Source organism: Tenebrio molitor, chromosome 1 (assembly GCF_963966145.1).
Source record: "Tenebrio molitor chromosome 1, icTenMoli1.1, whole genome shotgun sequence".
NCBI lineage: Eukaryota > Metazoa > Arthropoda > Insecta > Coleoptera > Tenebrionidae > Tenebrio > Tenebrio molitor.
Genome location: NC_091046.1, coordinates 3,616,207 through 3,636,914, shown reverse-complemented (window position 1 = coordinate 3,636,914; position 20,708 = coordinate 3,616,207). Strand labels below are relative to the sequence as shown.

Here is a 20,708-nt window from a genome sequence, read left to right as displayed (position 1 = left end):
AGCAGGGACCAAGACTGCATCATTAGTCAAATTTTTTGCCTAATTTTTTCCTCCACAGGTGCCACCGGGCGCGCAAACTATGTGGTAAAATTAAATCAATTCGACGCTTCATTATCATTAGATAGCATCAGATAACAACAAAGACATTTATCAATCCGATCGCAGTGATAGTGGGTGTGTCGCTTTCTGATTGGGAACCATTTACAAGAGGAAACTGGCCATAAATCTGTGACCACCCAGTCGAGGTGACAAAAGCCCAAAAGCGAGAAAATCGAAGAAAAATTTGCTCCAATTGATATAAAATCAACAGACCAGACGGCTTTTTTCGCGTGGAGCTTTCTCTAATCGCCAAAAAAATCATTTAACAATCCCATTCATTTCCATCGGCATCGTGGTAATTACGATAATGAAGAAATTGATAGGGTAAACAGCCGCGAGGGCCAAAAAAATGCACCGGTTTCGAGACTGGTATTCAAATGTTGTCTGAATTTCTCCCGCGAGTTGTTTCGCGGATTTTCTCCACCAGAGGTAGACCAAATTGGAAAAACTTTAAGTGCAAGGTAACAAAGTGTCTTGCTCTTGACTTTCGTTCGTTGCGAAATGTTTGTTGTGCGTGGCTATTGTGTTAATCCAACTGGGCCACCATTTATGGATGTCCCTGGTCAAAACAGATCCCGCGAGAGATAAGCCGCGATAAAGAACAATCGGCGCGAACCACCACGCCCTCGCCGAAGGCTGCGATCAGCCTTGATTTTGTCCAGAAAAATTATTTATGGGGAAACAATAACCGCGTTGCATTCTTGGGGGAAACTGTGCCGTAACAGATGCCGACAGAATGTGCGCAGTCTCCACCAGCCAATGAATATGCATTTCGGTACAATTATGTAAAATTTCTTCTGGGATACTGTTAATCCACTCGGTTACGTAACTGATTTGCACCAAACTCACGTGTTTTGCGCAAATGTCATTTAAATGAAAACTTGATCGGGTGCCTACACAAGTGCGAACCACTAATGGAAATGGTCTAGCGAGAAAAGGATCAAACTTTACGACTTTGATACCGACACTTTTGCCCCAGTTTCTTCACTTCCTGGCTGATTTATGCACTCGGTACGGCTCGTTGCGCAACCAGATAATTACTGAACTGCACCAATCAAGATTGAACCAATTCGTACACCATCAAAGGACGTTTCAGGTGGTTCGCATTTTTGTGGCACCAAAGCGGGTTGCTCGACCGGTTCCAATAACTCAAAAATTTTGACATTGGTCCCAGTTTGCGCTGCAATTGATAATTGATTAAGATTCTTCGTTTACTGCCCAAGGACACGTTCCACACGCCGAGACAAACCGTAACACCTCTTTCGTAACATACATTAAAACACATTTTTTTCTCACTGACGCAGCACTTGTTCTGTTATTGTCGAGTCGGTCATAACTGGGTCTACAGTTCCGCATCAATGGTCCTGACGTAATCGTCTTCTAATTTGATTTCATTAAAGTCTTTGTTGATGTGTCGTGTCACAAAAACTGTCACACCTCTTTCAATGGAGAGAAATTCCATCTCTTGGTCCAGGATTTACGCTAATTTGAAAGGTACAAGAATGGTGTTTGCGGTGAAATGGCAAAGGTGAAATGTGACATAATTTCCTGCATCTTCCACTGTCAAATGATTTAATACTAAAGACACAATTGCAAAAGCGTTTGGTTCAATCAAGGAACACACTGGACCCATTTATATTGTGGTTGCGTTCCAAGTGGCATAATTGTACCTTGCCAGTCTTGGTCTGATTGTCTTGTAGGTTTCCCTCAAGGCGCGACTCTAGGGCCACTTCTATTGCCACATAATACCAGTATACATTTTCGCCTCGTCTAATTTAAGATAATGAGGATTGAAATCCTATAATTTTGGAGCTGCTGAAACTGAAACCGCCGAACTAGATCTTGAGTGATAAGGTGTTAATTGCTTTTATAAGAGTGTTAAGGCCGCTGTTATCTCCAGATCGGTGTTACAAGACGGCACCTCCTTGTTAATTATAGACGTGTCCACAAATTATTTCAGAATTTTGTAATGGCTTAATGTGTTTTATTCGTCCCTCGAGTCATGGGCGCCAAAATGATTCCACACCCTGATTTTGTGTTTTTCCGGCTCTTGACATTTAGAATTAGGAAGCAGCTTTGGTGAGCCTCCACGCAGACTATTATGTAACGGAGCGTAAACACTTAATCAGCGACAAGACAAAAAAAATAATAATTATGACATGAAAAATGTCAATGTCTAGAGGTGGATTAGTAACTCGTAAAAGACTTTTTCTATTGATGAAGTCCCATAAAAGAGTGTAATCAAAGCAATTAGTATTCACCTCTTGGCTTTGTAATTGGTAGGAGATTGCGATAATGAAATAAAAGATTTTTTGTTAAAAGTCAAGAGCGAACCAATAAATCAGGAAACCGCAGACAATTGTGGTTTCTTCATCCCATCTTTCCACCTAATTGTGGTGACCTTATTTCGGGTTTCACATTCGAGGAACGATCACAGTTGCCACACTCACACGTGGAGAAGAATGTGCCGGTGAGTTTAATGTGAAGGTGATCCAGTGTCGTCCGCAAATGGCAAAGTTCCAGTTTTTGTTAATTACCTCCACAGGGGTTTATGGAAAGACCGTGAAGACTCCAAAATCGCAACAAGTCAAGCAAATTAAAATCGACAGAAGAGGCGAGCTCACTACACCGCGACGTACTCTTTGAGGATAATGAAACAAAGTGCAGAACACAATGAGGAAATTTCTCTTTGTAAGAAATTTTGTTTGAAGAAAATCGAGCGATTAGTTTTTGGGCTAAGCGGATTCAAACAGACAAACATACAGACAAGAATTTTCCAAAGAACTTAAAAATTCGTAGTAACAAACACTCCAGTCTTATTTGAATGTGTAGATGGTCGTCCTTCAGGTCTGCACTTTGCCAATTTGCAGAAAGACGGACGCAGCCTTCATTCTTGCACTTTAATCCCCCTTGATTGATTGCTTTTTACATTTATGACGGATACAAATGTCGACCTTTCCGAATTTTTCATTATTCGATAATTACCCGTCGAGAGTTGTAACATTTGCATTTGGGGAACATCCTCAAAGGAACCGAGCCGATTCCTCGAGTTCGTGGATGTTGATTCGGTTAAGATAAACTACCTGTCCGGACCTCTAAAGGTCGCATAATTAGAGTGGTGGGTGCGCCCGAAAGACGCAACTTTGGACCTCGTTATGTTGTCGTCAGTGGAATATATAGGGCCGAGGGCTTCTTAATTTATCTCCCTGCGAACACGACGACGACGTCTAAATTACTCGACTTTTGCGCGGTCAGCAATTTAGTTTTTGGAAGTTGGCTCCCGACATTTTTATTTCATCAATCACGAGTTCAACGTATTGTTGCCGGATTCGGTGTGTCTAATTAACGTCAGAGATGACAGCTGAACGGGATTGCAGTTTTCAACAATCTGCACCGACATTGGATTCTTTTCGAGGCGAATAAATAATTTTCGCGTGAAGAGATTACGATCACGTTCGGCGAACCTTGTGTTGAATGTTTCAATTGAACGTTTCCTCTTGCCCAACCGATCATTATTGAATTTACGAGCATCTTATTATCCTCGTTGCCAATCTGCTATGCATCTGTTTGATGCCACCGCCGAAACTACATCTTTGCAATTAGAAGTTCTGTGAATTATTTATGGATGTACAGAGGGGATTGTCTGTTGAGTAGAATTTTTATGGTGACTTTTTTACTCGACTGCTGAACCAGTTTAAATGTCTAGAGTTAGAATTAATTAATTAATAAAATGCGCAGCACTAATTAGATCGGTGTTAAAAAAGATATGGAGTTTTAAATATGTGTATAAATTTATACAAAACTGTTGACTAATTTTGTGGGCACTAATTAGATTAAAAAAAGGAAGAGTCGTACCGGATTCTTTGTATCTCTAGTAGAGGAAACAAATAAATACAGCTTGACAAAAAGGCTTGGCACATGAAATACGCAGAAGAGGAAAAGAAGCTTGAAGCGTTGTATTCTGTTTATAAGTGGAAATATTAAGAGAAAAAGGAAGATGGATGAATGTAGAGCTGGGTGAAAGGGACAAAGACACACAAGCAAGAAAGAAGGGAGAGAATCAAAGAATCAAGGTACAACAGGGAGTATGAGAGGTGTATGATAGAGGAAATTCTGGAATACCTGGGGAGAAAAGTGCAAGAGAGAGAGAAAAATGATGGCGAGATTCAGATGTGGGAACGAGGAGAGAGAAAACAGGTACTGGATGGACGGAAAAGAAAGAACGATGAGGAGAGAAAGACAATCTAGCACATGTGGAATGGATGAAGCGAAATGAGAGAGGGGAGGGAAAGGAAAGGAGAGAAATACGGAATGAAGACGGAAGAGAGATAGGATGGATGAAAGAGATATGGAAAAGGAAGGAAAGGATAGAGAAGGAGATGGCTGAAAGATTGGAATTAGAAAGATTTTTTTTGATTAGAGAGAACACAAGCATTGGAAGGAAAGAGAGGAAAGAAGGTGCAGAATGAGGAGAGAGGGAGACAATCGAGCACATGTGGAATGGATGTAGCGAAATAAGAGAGGGCAGGGAAAGGAACGGAGAGAAATACTGAATGAAAACGGAAGAGAGAGATATAATGGATGAAAGAAATATGGAAAAGGAAGGATAGAGAAGGAGAGGGCTGGGAGATTGGATTTAGAAAGGTTTTTTTGAGGAGAGAGAACACAAGTATCGGAAGGAAGGAGACGAAAGAAGGTGCAGAATGAAGAGAGGGAGAGAGAGAGAGAGAATGTGGAATGGATGTAGCGAAATGAGAGAAGGGAGGGAAAAGAACGGAGAGAAATACTGAACAAAGACGATGACGAAAGGGAGATAGAAGACATGGAAGAGGAGGGAAAGGATAGAGAAGGACAGGGCTGGGAGATTGTTATTTTATATCTATTTATTGATATTATTATATTTTTTCAAAATTAGAAGAGCATTGATATCTTCCACGCGGTGAAAAGATTTTTTGTCACCGTTTCGGCTATATCCAAAAATAAAATTGCTTCAGTTTTCTTAGTCTCGTACCAAAAAAAAAGAACCATCTTCGCAGGAACTAGTTAAATGAAGCCAAAATATATCATTTTTAGAGGAATTAATAGTTATTTATGCAACAAGTGAGTAAAGTAATACTTTTTTTACGAGAAGGAAAATTTGTTACACGAGCGAAGCGAGTGCACAAATCCGCCGAGTAAAAAAAAATGTGTTTGCTTGTGCAAATAAAAATCCAAAGGAGAAGTTTCATTTTTTTAATTTTTTATAACATTTAACACTCTAATTTTAGTTACCTTGAACTCACCCATAATGTCTAAGATCTACTTGTATATTTTTTTTATTGCTTGATATTGAGTTTAATAACTGATTCCGATTTTCGGCTGAAGTTTCCTCTAAACACATAGTTTCTTATCAGATCTGCTCGAATTAATAATGCATCCGAATGCAAACTTTCCGGATAATTTATTGATGGTTCGCTGGGGGCTCAGGTGGATCACGTACCCGCGCATCCCGCATTCACCCACCCTCCCAAATTCCTTCGCTCACGTCAAAGAACTCAACTTCCACGAACTCACACCTACACCTCGGAAATAAAATGATTTCTTTACGCCCGGCACCAAACCCACGCCGAAAACGTCAAATTCTCCCGTGGAGCTACGTCACAACGGCCCCTTTAAAAATTCATTAAAAACAACAACGCAACTTCGCTGAACATGACAAATAATCGATTTGTCCAATTTATGGGCGAACCAGGTCCATTAAAAAACCTATTTTTCACCTCTAACGAGATTCGATCGCGAATGCCACAAATACATTTTTGGGCCGGACGTTTATGCGACAATTTATAATATTCGGCATTGTTGTTATCTGAGGAATGCGAGATCAACATCCTCCTGAATGTCAAGGATCGCCATCATGCCAGGTTTATTTCTTTTCGGAAAAGAAACGAACAGGTGGCAATTTTTTGACGTTTCTTGAATACACACTTTTCTGTACAGTGTGAAAATCGCGCGTTTCGCAACCAAATGACGCAAATGAATCATTTCATTAACCCAAATACATAGATTGAAATCTGCGAATTGATCAACAAAAATTCAATTGCAGGATATTCTAATTTGGTATCCATCAACGGCGCTATTGAATTCACGCTTTAACAGTTCTGTTCGACGATAGCATTGTTGCATTGTCCGAAAAACTGACAGCTACTAATTGGACTTAATTCGATTATGTAATTACCAAATTAGTCGGTGTCTCGGAATTGCCAATTAATCGATTACGGACGGACAGAATAGTTTTGGCTAATTGTGCAGGCGCAAATGTTTAATTGCGGCCGTAATTAATTTGTTTTTTCAACGACTTTCATCTCTGATGATGTCGGTGACAAAATCCTGGTGGTTTCGGTAAAAAGGAGCGACACAAGAGAAAACCTTTAGTTTATGTTAATCCTAACCAGGACGGACATAAAAGATGTCAAAGTAAAAGTGATGGATTTCGTCTAGATACAAGAGTAGAGTAAAAGTGATGATTTTTTTTGGAATGAGGAGTAAAAGTGTCAACAGGTAGATCATTAGATCAATCACACGCGCCTACCAAAAGAACTGATTTGTTCAGATGTCGAGATATTTTTTCCACAATTGTGGACTTTCTAGGCGAATTTCAGTTGCCGCTGAAGTGAGGTTATGTATCTAAAGGATGTGTCAAAGCGTACCAATTAAAAATACAACGTGCGTTTGTACAGTAAAGAGAAAACCGGGACATACTTGTCTACACTTTTTTTTTGAACGCTCGCTACTTCATTAGTCACATTACAACATTTGAAATCACGAAATAAAGATTTGTGTTTTCTCTACGTATTGTTATTAATTTTCTAATTTTCAATTGTTTAGTTACCTTACCTTTCGTTTATCGTTTTTTACTGATTTTTAGAAAATTAAGCAAAAATCCTGAATCAAAAATATCCTCGGGAAAAAGGAAAATTATAAGTAAATCAACTGACGTTATTAAAGTGAGGTTATGTATATGAAGAAAACGTCAAAAGATACCAACTAAAAATACAACCTGCGTTTCTGTAAATGAATGTGATATATACAGGGTGAAATGGAAATACATCACTATATTAAAACCCTAGAATCTTCAGACCATTTGTGACAGTCACGTGCATGCAGTTTTGCGCTAGACCTCCGCATGAGGGCAGAAATGCCATGTACAGTTTAAGCACAAAAGTTGAGTACGCCACTGATATCACGTTAGGAAAAATAGGAAGATTAAAAAGTTATCGAGTGCAAAAAAGGTGCAAAAAGATACTATGGTTTACATATTACGGTGCATTTCAATTTCACCCTGTATATCACAAACAAGTACATTTATTGCATTTTTGAGGTCGACGCCCTCGTTAACAAAGTTGAACAAAATTTCTGGTTGAATAGACACAAAATGCAAAGTAGGCGTTAAATAATAGTAATTGTAACAATTAATGCAAGCAATAATTATAATTATGTGCAGCAAAATTAATAGTTCACGGCAATTAACATTCCAAAATGTAGACCTGCACGTTACGGCCAACAATATCAGTAAAACCAATTATTATATTTGTTTTTAAAAATTACCAAATGAAAGTTGACTTCCTGTTCATAATCGAGACCGGTACCGAGAGCCACAAACAGGCGAGAAATTGATGAGAACCATTTTTCATTCAGGTTTTGCCCAACCTTCAACTTCGTCGGCCGAACACAAACGCCAGATTTTTTTGTACACTCAGTATCGTACAAACCCCGCCGTCCGATCTGTTCAAGTTGGACCGTTTCGGGGGCGTATCGAGTGTCGCAGCTTTTCCAAATGTCAAAGGTGCGCGCAACGAATCAATTTCTAATAAGAATCGGATCTTTTCCGGAGAGTAATTCACTTTCTCGTGTTGGTCGAACCGCTTCACGATATTACCAGATATTATTTAAATAAATGCAAAATGTAGATAAACGAGAGGAGACTAGGTGGAACGGATCGAACGATCCGGTCGACTTTTACGGCCGAGATCGGGGTCAAGTTGGGAAAATGGAAAGTGAAGTTTATCCGGAAGTTTTAAGTGAAAAGTCGAGTCGATGCAGTCCTCGCAGGTCTCGACGGAATTGGTTGCATTCAGATGACAATACTCGTTACGGCTAAAGAGCGGTGACTGTTTTAGCCGAGACTCTTTGACAGCTTGTCTTGAGGTAATTTACTGAGAAGCGAACTTTCGGCCGACGGGAATTGACGTTTTAATTAGGTTCGTTGTGTAAAACGACGAAGCAGGCCGTGTTGCAAAAGTGAACTTTGTGTTTGCAACTACCTATTTTATTGACTAATAAATAATCATAATAGGGAACATAAGTAGCGGGTTGGCAGCTCTGTACCTATGTATGTCAAAAACTTTGACATTTGGTCAGCCGAAAAGTCTAATACAAATGTCGTACGATAGGTATTTAACAGCGCTCCAACTACTCAGGCACTCGGCTTTGCCTCGTGCCTGAAACCTATTTTTCGCGCTGTTATTGACAATCTTGATTGTTCTTTTTCATTTCCTCACGTTCTTTATGTTCTGTTATCTCACTCACTCACTCTCTCTCCCTTTCGCATGTTTTTGAAAAAACCGTCAAAATGTCCCGAATTCCGAAAAATTTCCGCTCACGTCAAACTTTCCGCAATTCATCTTGCACAACTGATCTCCGTCCCACCCCAGCCCGCCGTGTACGCTCCGATTCGACAAAAATCGAAACATCGTGTGATTTTATTAAGATCGCATCCTTGGAATCCTGCCGTAATAACTCATCGAAAACAGTCGATCGAGGTAAATACCACAGCCGACTGGAGCCGGCGGCAGGTGCGAAAGCTGTAAAAATCTGGGTCGCGTTCTATGCAAAAATTTCAAAAATCGTTCCGTTGCATAAGAAATTAGCCGCGGACACGGTTTTCTTCTGCCATTGCATTATGGGAAAATTATGTAAAGACGGGATGCTGGGCTCTGCTGAAATAGCCGAAGAGCGATTTGGGTGTGTTGTGCATAAAAAAGGAGTTAAGATGTGAAATGTGTTGTGGAAAGGTCAGATGTGGCGCTTCGGTGAAAAATGTTGTCCAAAGGTTGCTGTCTCATGTTTTAATCGTCCAAATCTGTATCATTGGAGTTTAATTGATTTCGTTTGTTTATGTGCTCTGAATTTCTCTTTGGACTATCCTAGTTGACCTTATATGTATCGCACACCTGGTATATCGCCTTTATAAGGTTCAAGGTTTGCAATTGAATTAATTCAACGATTCCCACGCTAGATTTTCAAAACTGTCAGTCAAAATTTTACAAAAAAATCGAGTGGCTCCAAAAAGTTGGCCCGATGAACCACACTGTAGACTTGATCACAAATAATTGACCGTGTAATCTGATAATTTATCTTAATATACCGTTTAACATGTATTAATCGGTAGCACAGCACACTTTGAAACTGATTGTAATTAATTATCACCTAATGAAAAAAACAAGATTAATTGTTATTAATTTGGACAAGAGGTCTCAGCTGGTTCTGTTCTGTACGAAAACTAACCAACTATTAATTGGATTTTTTTATTGCGAAGCTTGGTTTCTCGTCAACGAACCCATTGACAAGTTTTCCCGCTTTCCCGATTTTCTTCGATGAGTAATGACTCCCAAACCGGTCTTATAAATCACAACAAAAATAGATTCCACATTCTTAATTTATTGGTACTCAGAATTTTATGTAAATTTTTCGTTTCGTTTTTATCAAAGTTAATAACAACGCATAAATTTTCTTGGGAAAGTGACTATAGATAGCTTGTGATTGTGCCAAGCAGCGAGTTTCGATAATCTCAGCTGAACAAAAAATGTACTTGGGTTGTCATTTTTCCAAAAAAAAAAACAATACAGGAAATGTGAGCAGACAGTTGGTGAAAGTGGAGTGCGCGTAAATATTTATTGAAGCAAGAACAATGTTGTCCAGTGTTTAGCAAAAGTTCGTTATTGACAGGACCTTGTTTGGACAACGTTTTTGTGAAACCGCAAGACTTTCGTAGACCATGGAGTTCGTAGAATTGAAAAAAATCTAAACAGTTTGGTTTTGCTTTTATTGGTTTCGTAGTATGATAATCTTGGTATAAATATCTACTAAACTATGTAAACAAATGAGCTGAATGACCAACGGGCGTAGACCCCATAACTCGTTCGTTCAACCTTTTGTGGACAATATTTTCGATCGATGGTCGTAAATTGTGGCGATTTCAGATAACACAGCATAAAAGTTCGTGTTCGACAACAATCGCTAAAGTTCACTCTTTGATCTGTGCAAAGATTTTGTTATAGTTATCTGGGATATGTGTTGGCAAAAATTTTGCTCTATAAATATCTATTTTCGGGTGGGTGACAGGTGACAGCTTCTGAAAATATATTCACAGATAGGATTACATCTGCTGGGAAGGTTTTTTATCATTTTGATCATCTCTATATGGTGAGGATGAGTGTGGATTCTGCGAAGATGATGGCAGAGAAAAATGTGGAAATTATTCAGAAACGATGAGAATCAGGAGGTATTGACACCAACTCGGATACATAAACAAGTGTCTCATCTAGTCAGGTGGTTCTAGAGTGGTTTGTTAAACCCTTTGGGGACCGCTGTTGGATCAACGGCCCAAGAATCGATTTTTTAATGGTACGAGGTAGAAAAAAAGATATAAATTGAGGAATGTAACCTTAGAAGACATTCTAAGAATGGAAACTGTCGACCATAAGAATTTATAACAACAATATTTCATTTCTGAATTTTTTGGAATTTTTACAAAATAATTAAGTATTTCTTCTGAATGTATTACATTTATTTCAATAGGTTTCAATAAAACTAAGCAAATAACACAAGATTTTTTTGAAAAATATAAAGTTTATTTTTTTATTACTCTCCCGCATGACGTTTGACTATCCAAGAGAGGAAATGGCATTTTATTCCAGATGTATATAATTTTTTCTGTTACTTTTTCAGAAAAAAATCCCTTAAAATTTAAATTAAACGTTCTCAAGTTCAGAGCATTAGAGTAAGCACACTTGCCGTTATCAATGTTACATTTTATATTTTTATTTGATTCATTTTATTTTATCCTCGGTTATGTTTCGTTTTGACGAATTTTTGAAAAATGGATGCCGATAGTGACATTCTGGAAGGAGCTAAAGCGGCGTAATTGGATTTATTATAAAAAAATGTAGGGAGAAATGTGTAATGCCTTATGGTTTGTTCAAAAACTTTATGGCGGAAAAATTTACCAAAAGAAAAATTACGAAAGGTTGTATTTTGACTTTTTTCAAGTAAGTTTAAAACGTTAAAATCATATTTTATGTTAAGAACAACATTGACGATTAAGGAAAATATCTAGGATCGGTTTTAATAACGTTGTAATGTTGCAATAATGTTGTTTTTAATCAATTCTACAAAGAATTCTTTTTTGGCAAACTTTCAAGACACGTTTTTATTTTTTACTCAGGGAGCAAAAGTATTTTTCTCCCTACCGGTTAGAAATGTAGGCTGTGGATACCTCATTTGAGGTGAGAAAATTCAACTTTCTCGCTAAGGTAAGAAAGTTAATCATGAAATGTTTATGGTAAAACTGTACCAAAATACAAATGTCAAAAGTGTCAAAAGTGAAATAAGTTATTGATAAATGAAAGCCAATTCAATGAAGTAAGTTGGTAGGTCAATCATATAATCTGGAAAATAAACAGATAAGCTAGGTAGGTAGATTACTTTACCCTGTTTATATCAAATTTTCGAACAAACCTCAAATCTTCAAATGCGATGACAAGTTAATTAAACAAATAACACAGCCTACTATTCAATTCTCAAAATTTTCGTTTTAATCACGAATATAACCATCTTTTTTGACTTTTTTCAACAAAGTTGTGCCGGTAGGGAAAAAAATTGTATTCAAACCTTGTTAAGAAAGTGTCCTTGCAGACCTTAGGCACTTACAAACCTCGTCTACGACTCGGTTTATAATCTTTGCCTGCGGTCTGCAAGAAACCACTTTCTTACCTTGGTTTGAAATATACTATTTTTTCTCTAATATATTCCACTCAAAAACAAGAGAGGAAATGCCTACTTTCTGTTGAAGTTGTAAAAAATATACAGGCCGTATCTGAAATACGTGTGTTCATTTTAATTAGTGGAAAAACTCACAAATTTATGAAACTTTTCTCTATAACATATTGCAAAGTTCACAAAAGTTTTAACTAGTCTATTTTTGTAAATTGAATTCAAAAACTAAATTTAAAAAAAAGGGGAGAGCCGAAAGTGAAGTCCGATATCGTCCTCGACGCTATTCTTCTACGCCGCCCACGATCGGCGGGGCCGTTCCCTCGGGCCTCACCTCGTTTCCCAAAAAAAAAAGCTAAATTCAAAATAGAAAAGGAAGTCGCGCGGCGGACGAGGACACAAAAGATAAAGGAATAAAATAAACAAGAACTCTTACAAAAAAAAAACGTTCTGCCTGAAACGACGCGCTGGCTTCGCGAAAACTAAAAAATTTTTCTATCACCCTGGCCTTGATCGTCACGGGGCGGTCGACGTCTCTGGAGACCTGGACTTTCCTCGGGGACTTCCTCGGGCCCACGGTGGACGACGAAATCCAGGCGTGGAATTTGACTCCGCACTTCGGCGTTTGGTTCTTCACGAACCTTCCGTCGGGGATCCCCAAATCCGCTCCTCGGCGTCTGGGTTTGGACTTCCTGGACTCTTCTTCCAGCCTCACACTCTTCGGACCCTCGACGTCTCCACACCCTTTTCTCGCCGCTCGCCATTTCAGCCCCTTTCACAGTCCAGGACCGATCTGACCTCTCTGACCAAAGACCAAAGACAAAAGACCTTTCCCCGCACTCTCTCCTGATTTGAAATGGTTGAAAAACGATGTTTTTAAACATCCATATCTTTAAAACCACAACAGATGAAGGCAAGGTCCTTTTTTTATTTGAAAGATACGTCTTTCATCTAGGGCCCCATACTTTTCTTTTTTCGATTTCGTTATAAATAACAACAAAATAAATTGCAATTTGAGGACTATCCAGGAAGCTGTAACACCAACACTAACTGCAACGCTGACAATTTACCGAGGAGCGCAAAATTTAATATTGGAGTTTGGTACCTTGTTGGAAAAAAGGAGCTTCATAACAGCACTGAATGAATTTTTAGAGTTAAGGTGAGAAAATACATAATATATAATAGGTTTATTCATTATGTTTTATTCTTTTTGTAGAAGAGGAACCTTGTCTGATTCAGGAACATCAACAAATTAAAAATTAAATTAAAAACTTTTTTGTATGAATAAAAACATTAAGTAAAATCAGTTGTTGATAATTTGTTTGTCTAACGGTCTATTCTATTGTCTGTGGTTGAAGCATAAATGTTCAAAATTAAAAACAGGGTAAAATCGCATATAATGATAATTTATTAATAACGACAGTTTTTCCATCAATTTTTTTTTAATCGCTATCTAGATGAGTTTGTATGGCATGCTTGTTACCTTATAAAACAGGACAGGACTATGAATTCGCTTCGCTGATAAGAACCTTGTCCGAATTTGTTTGGCCGAAACCGTATTTATTTTTGTGCTCAATTAGCCCAATAGAAAAACAGGGCACAAAAGCGAATTTTAACTTTAAAACAAAAGTACCTTGAAGAACGGGGTAGATTTGATAAAAAAAATGGTGTGTGCTGAATAAGGCCATATAGTTTTGCTTTTTTAAAAATACCTTTGAAAACAAGGTCAAAATGCTTAAAAAACAAAGTGTTTTAAAGGGACCTTATATGTATGTTTAATTTTTTATTAAAATTTTGTTCAATGGGTTGATTTCTAGAATTATTAAATTTGAATTGTTGTGCAGAACAGGACCGATCTACATGAGTTTGTATAGCATTCCTTCTACCCTAAAAACAGGACAGAATCCTTGAAATATCTGCTTTTAAATTATACCTTTAAAAACAGGGCAAAATCATTAAAAAACAAAATGTTCTGAAGGGGCCGTATTACTACTTAAATATTTTTCATCCCCCTTTCTTTATTCAGAAATTGATTGTTATCAATATGGATAGTCTTTAAAGTTCCATAGAAATTCAATCGGGAACAATTCACCAAACAACAAGGACCAAATTGAAAAAAAGCCCTTTTCAACTTCATCATTATACAGGCTGTAACAGAAAAAAGTGCGTTAATTTGAATTGGTAATTTTAATCTAACTACCTACATTTAATAAAGAAATATAACAAGGAGGTAACAAAAAACAAACGTAAGTGAAACCTTTTTATTCATGAAATGCAATACGAAGGGAATAAAAACATTCAGTTTTTGTGATTTCTGTTTAAAAAAAATTTCAGATTTATAAAATTGCATTCAACGTGATCGTCCCGTCAAAATAAAGGGGTGGACAAATGGCAATTCAATTTTGCAAGTTCCAAGAAACTTTATTTAGAAAAGTTGTTGTAATTGATGAGTTCTGTTATGTACCAGTTAAAATTATGCATTTTTTTCTGTTACACCCTGTATGTACAGAATAGTAAATTAGTAATATTCTTGGTCACTCCAAGTAAAACTAAAGGAAAAGACATTTTATTAAAATACAGTGTGTTTATAACAATAGGTAAGACCAAAAAAAATATATTTTCGTAAATTTAATTTTGTTGCGTGTTATGCAGAATGACGACGTTTATCAAATCGTAAAGAAAACTATTTTTAATTTTTATTCATTGCCCACTTCGATTATTTTTTTTATCACATCGAATTAATCAGTTGAACAGCCTGTCCCAGAATTTCCTCCCCATGGAAAACAGGCATGTGCCGCAGCAAAAGAGACTCCAAGTTGACTAAAATACATTTTCCTGTACCTCACATAAAGTTTTCGATTTCACCAATCCCAGAAACTCGCCCTCAGGTATTACTAAAAAATCGGACAGATTGCTACACAGCAAAAATAATTATTGATATCGCAACAATCAGCGAAAAGTTTGCTGGGAATTTTGACGTTTTCTGATGTGAAATATCCCGGCAACACAAAATTGTGGTCATCCTACCTAGCTCAACTATGATTGGTCAAGTTTACGATGTCTTTTCTCGATTATCTCTTGAGATAGAACTTTTTTTCTTTAATTCAGGTTATCACATTTACACAAACACTCTTTTTTTCGCTGGCCAGACAGTTCTGGGACACCTGTATATATCAGTTGTCAAAATAACGAACCCTGCGTAAAAAAAGAAATATGATAATGGAGTTATGACATTTGGGCCAAACTTGTAACAAAATATCTGATTTACATATTTAATTTGTTTTGCATATTTTACGATTTTGACAATATTTAAATTCATTAAATATGATTTATTCACATGATGAAGTGGCATTTTAAGATTGGTCATTGTTTCAATTAATATTTCGTCCAAGATTTATCTGTTTTTTTGCAGAAATTTATTCTCCTCCTATTTTATCGTCCTGATAGACAATCTATAGTCTGTCTCAATTCTAGGTGAGGTTATCATTCTCTGTGTCGGTCAATTTCCGTTTTTACAATTCAAGATTTTAGAATAAAGGAAAAGAACGTGCCAACCTTTTTATCTCTTCGAAACATTTTACTAGAGCATTTCTTATTTTAGCAAGTAAATTACGTTCTTTTCGAATCATGTTTATATTGTCAACTTTGGTTATAAAAATATTTTTATTTTGCCAACATAATTCAACATGTGCTGGAAATTTAGAACAATTTGATCCTTCTTTTTTCTTCTCATAAATTTTTTTCGTGTTCGTTTTCCGAGATGCATAACGTGAAAAGTTAACTAAATATACGGTGTGATCAAGAATGACTCAGTCTGTTGGTAACAATGAAATTTGGCAAATTTGAAATTTACCATCAAAGGTTCATTTTTGTAAATATCATAAACATAACCGGCATAACCAAAAATGTTTTCAATGTCGTCAAAAGTGCCTTTTGTCCTCGCTGTTGTCAAGCCTCGGCTGCGCCTCGGCCAGAAAACCCAGACTCGGACGAAAAAGATGCACTTTTTGGGCCTTGGTACACGAATAACTATTTCTTTCTCTTATTATTTCACCCATCTCATGTTTTTACGTCACACTCCCTCCTTATTAATTGACTGATTGCTTTGAACGTATCAAGCTGTAACAACTTCAACTGTCCGAAATCTGATAGCGAGACTAGGCAAAGTGCTTTTCTAAATTCGCACATCAATTTCATGTTGTCGAACGTCGACCAGATATCGAAAAATCCACTTTATGGACGTTCCTCGGTATTTTTACGAGTAGGTACGGACATTAGAAAGTTACATAACTCCATAACATAGACCGAACAAATTTCACTTTCATACCCACATCTAGTAACAATTTCGGAAAAAAAATCATCACCCAAATTACCAAATCGCAGATTCTAATCGATAACCTAATGATAACGTTAAACGAGAAAAAAAAACACAAATCTAGACCGCATTCCTTGCTGAATACGCATCAGATAGACTCAACCAAGCCACATTTCGAAAAAAGTAATTGTTGTTGTGACGAAGGTCGTCTTGTTCCTTGACCATTCCAGATCGCCGAACTTGACAATCAAGACGAGACAAAGGAGTTGACAGGTTGAAAAGGGAGATTCTGGATTTGATTGTTTGGGGATGTGGAAATGTGGGATCGTGTGGTATTCGATGCGATCATTACAGTCCGTACAGGAATGATCTACTTATTTGGTGAATAAATTAGAGATCAATGTCGATCGGATAAAAAAGGACCTCGGAAATTGACAGTTATGCGTCACCGAGTAAATAAACAAGAAAGTGCAAGTTTACTCGGTGAAATCAGCGTTAATGGTGCTTTCGACCGTGCAAATAATTATTATCGGAACAATTGGATCGCGAGTCAGAAATTTGTTTCTCGATCAAACAAAAAATATTTCAACTTTGGCTACCGGAGGATTTTTTCGCCCTCGCCAGATTCCCGGTATTCCCCGTTGGCGGTGAGAGGTCACGTGGAGCGGCGGCATCGGTTCTGACGGGTGGTGCACATGCTAGGGACGCGTCTGGACACTCACCATTTCTGAAATTGTTGCCGGAAGATCCGTAATCGCACTGCGATGCTAGCACTAGGACGAGGGTCGCGATCAGGTGCGAATGCATTGTGTTGCATTTAATTGAAGGATGCACGCGACACGACCGAAACGTTGCGTTGGACGGACTGTCCGAGGAGACGGCGGCAGCTGCAGCAGTCGTTGGTGGGAAAGTGTCTTACGCGTCGACAGGAAAGTGGAATACGAGAGTATTCTAGGCAGCGGTGGCTGCGGCTTTCATTTCAGACGCTGATGAGGAAGTGGTCAAAGCAGGGTGGACGGTAGATGTATCGGAAGTAAGAATGACGAATAGGGGAGGAATGTGCGAGAGGAAATTCAAATTTTTGATTGGTCCAGTTTGGAGTGATCCAGACCAAAAGTGGTCTTTGACTAGAATTTTGAACAACTCGTGGAGAAATTCCGAGAAATATTGTTTACAAGGACTTTTTGGGGTCTGGAAGAGCGCCTTCAGGACCTATCTTGAGACATGCGGGGCCTAGCAAAAGTATTTTTTTGGTCGCTGTGTACGAAAAAATTCAAATCACCGTCAAAGAATTCAAATTCTTCAATGAAAATGCAGTTTGGAGGTTATTACAACCAATAGCAAAGATATACAGGGTGGGACACCAAAAAGGAAACAAGTGAAAATATCTGACAGTTAATCTCAATTTTTTGAAATTTTTCGAAAATGAACGAACAAGTGTGTTCGATCCTAAAGTGGAGTCCACTTCACTACTTTCATTGGAAAGGGGTTTCTAAAGGCATGTTATTTGAAAAACAAATGAAATTGCTTTACAGTGGTGTTTTTATTTTTGGATTGCGAGCAAAGAAACAGTACTCTGTAGGAATGTTCCGTTACTGTACCACTGGAATCTATAAACAAAAATTTATACCATGTGTCTATAAATGATTGAAGGAAAATTTAGTGGGTTGGCATCCCTGAATAAATTATTCTTCTAACTTCCTTATTGTAAGAATGTCGTCTCTTGATCCTTTTTTAGGTTAGGCATTGTAAATACGATTTTACAAAATAATATTGATAACAAGTTTTACTAACGTGAATTTAAAATAATACAGGATGTAGAAAAGGTTAGGAGAACTGGTTAATTTTATTGGAAGTTATTTGGTGGGATAAGCGAAGTACAGAAATACGGCGTGTCAAGAATTACTGAATCTGTTGGTAGCAATGAAAAATTTAATGGTTTTGGTACCACTGTAATCTAGACGCATTTGCGGTTGTCGGCTTTAACAGTGTTGACAGGCAAATTTGAAATTTACCATCATTTTTGTAATAGCATAAACTTAACTGACATAACCTAATTTTTTTTAATGTATTGTCACGTTAAAAAACAGCAATATTTTTCAATTGTTTCGTTGCCAATTGTTGAACACGCTGTATTTATACAGGGTGTTAGGTAAATGTCCTGCCAAACTTTAACCGCGAGCTACTGGCTTCATGTAGAACTCGGAAAAAATACTTAAAAAATTCTGTCAAAAAATAAATTTGACATTTAATTTTTGAGGTAAATTTTTTTTTAACTGCTTTTAGTCTTCTGCGTTGTCCCACAACCTCGTAGGTAAAATTTCGGCACATTTTTAAAATACACCTTTTATATCATATTTTATAAAACGTACACCAATGCGGTTTTCTTGTTTTAAAGCATATTTCCTAGAGGTTACTTCGCATTGGCGTCAATTTATTTTTTGACATAGAATTTTTTTAATATTTTTTCCGAGTTCTACATGAAGCCAGTAGCTCGCGGTAAGTTTGGCAGGACATTTACCTAACACCCTGTATACTCCATTTAAAAATCAAAAAACCACCACCTGTTGCTTTAGGTTGGTAAAATTTAAAAAACCCTAGGTAGTTATTATTATTTCTTATTTGTTGGTAACTATAAATTATGACATTTATTTACAATCAAAATGTGGGGGTGGGTGGTGATAATCGGAAAAATGAAGGGTTGTGCCCTCGCCGCAACAAAAAAAAGGAAAACTCTCGAAAAGTAAATTGAATTCAAAAACTAAATTAAAAAAAAAGACGAAAGTGAAGCCCGATATCGTCCTCGACGCTATTCTTCTACGCCGCCCACGATCGGCGGGACCGTTCCCTCGGGCCTCACCTCGTTTCCCAAAAAAAAAGCTAAATTCAAAATAGAAAAGGAAGTCGCGCGGCGGACGAGGACACAAAAGATAATGAAATAAAATAAACAAGAACTCTTACAAAAAAAAAAAACTGTTATCGGCCTGACCGGCCGTTTGCAGGCGAGGTCACCAGCAGACCGATAACTCAATTCGAACAAAAAAAACGTTCTGCCTGAAACGACGCGCTGGCTTCGCGAAAACTAAAAAAATTTCTATCACCCTGGCCTTGATCGTCACGGGGCGGTCGACGTCTCTGGAGACCTGGACTTTCCTCGGGAACTTCCTCGGGCCCACGCTAGACGACGAAATCCGGGCGTGGAATTTGACTCCGCACTCCGGCGTTTGGTTCTTCACGAACCTTCCGTCGGGGATCCGCAAATCCGCTCCTCGGAGTCTGGGTTTGGACTTCCTGGACTCTTCCTCCAGCCTCACCCTCTTCAGACCCTCGACGTCTCCACACCCTTTTCTTGCCGTTTCAGCCCCTTTCACAGTCCCGCACCGATCTGACCTCCCTGACCAAAGAGTCCAAAGACCAAAAAGCCAAAGACAAAAACCCTCTCCCTGCACTCTCTCCTATCTTTTATAGTTTCGCCCCTCTCAATTCGGATTATTATTATTTTTGGCGGAAAACGTCGTGCGCACAATGATCAAATCATGGAGAAAACGTAACAATACCCAGAATAGAATTCACACGAACCACCGATAAATTTTAGTTATTTGAAGGTTAATAAACACTTAACCTCAAAATTACAATTCTCACCAAATTTTACACTAGACAGCGTTGCCGATAGTAATTATCTAGAAAAATGCGACGTTGTGGTTTTTTTGATTTTTGAATGGACTTCAGGCACTTTGTGGAAAGGAAAGACAATAAAAAAATAGTGAATTACAGATTGTTAAAACACAAATGTAGAATACATTAGTAAATTGTAAAAAAAAATTAAAATACAAACAATGAAGTGTAGAGATGAATAAAGTAATGATACTAATACAGTGTGAGCAACAATTACTGTTTGAGTTGGCAATAAAACTATGGTGACTTTTTTGCGTCCATGTTGGGTAAATTTGTCACATAACCAGAAGTGAGGTGATTTGTTAGATCGCCGAAAATTAGGTTATGTCATACGAAGCAAAATGAGGATAAAAACCAAAGAGGTTAACCTCCTTGATAAAAACCGTATTGTTTTCTATAGTGCTTCATTTCTTTTAAATTAAAACGATTGAACATGAGAACTCTAACCCTAAACGTCAACATCACCTATATTTTACACAGGGGTTCAATTGGCAGGATCTGCAATCGTAGAAAAAAAACCGCCTACTTTAATTATAAATTTATAATCGTGTCAAAAATAAATTACTTCCTAGGATTTAGGGATATTCGT

General features: G+C 37.7%; 1 protein-coding gene across 3 annotated transcripts in view; it reads right to left on the bottom strand.

Annotated features, from left to right (window-relative positions):
* The window catches only part of tfc (triforce), a 43,296-nt gene extending 25,960 nt beyond the window's left edge, over positions 1-17,336 (bottom strand). The window contains exon 1 of one of the 3 annotated variants that reach the window (XM_069062194.1): positions 17,167-17,336. In XM_069062194.1, coding sequence (XP_068918295.1) covers positions 17,167-17,251 — 85 coding nt within the window. In that variant the 5' untranslated portion in view covers positions 17,252-17,336. Of the gene's footprint in view, positions 1-17,043 lie in introns of all 3 variants that reach the window. The other 2 variants (XM_069062197.1, XM_069062196.1) reach the window with 2 other exon arrangements.
* Positions 17,337-20,708: the final 3,372 nt, after the last annotated feature.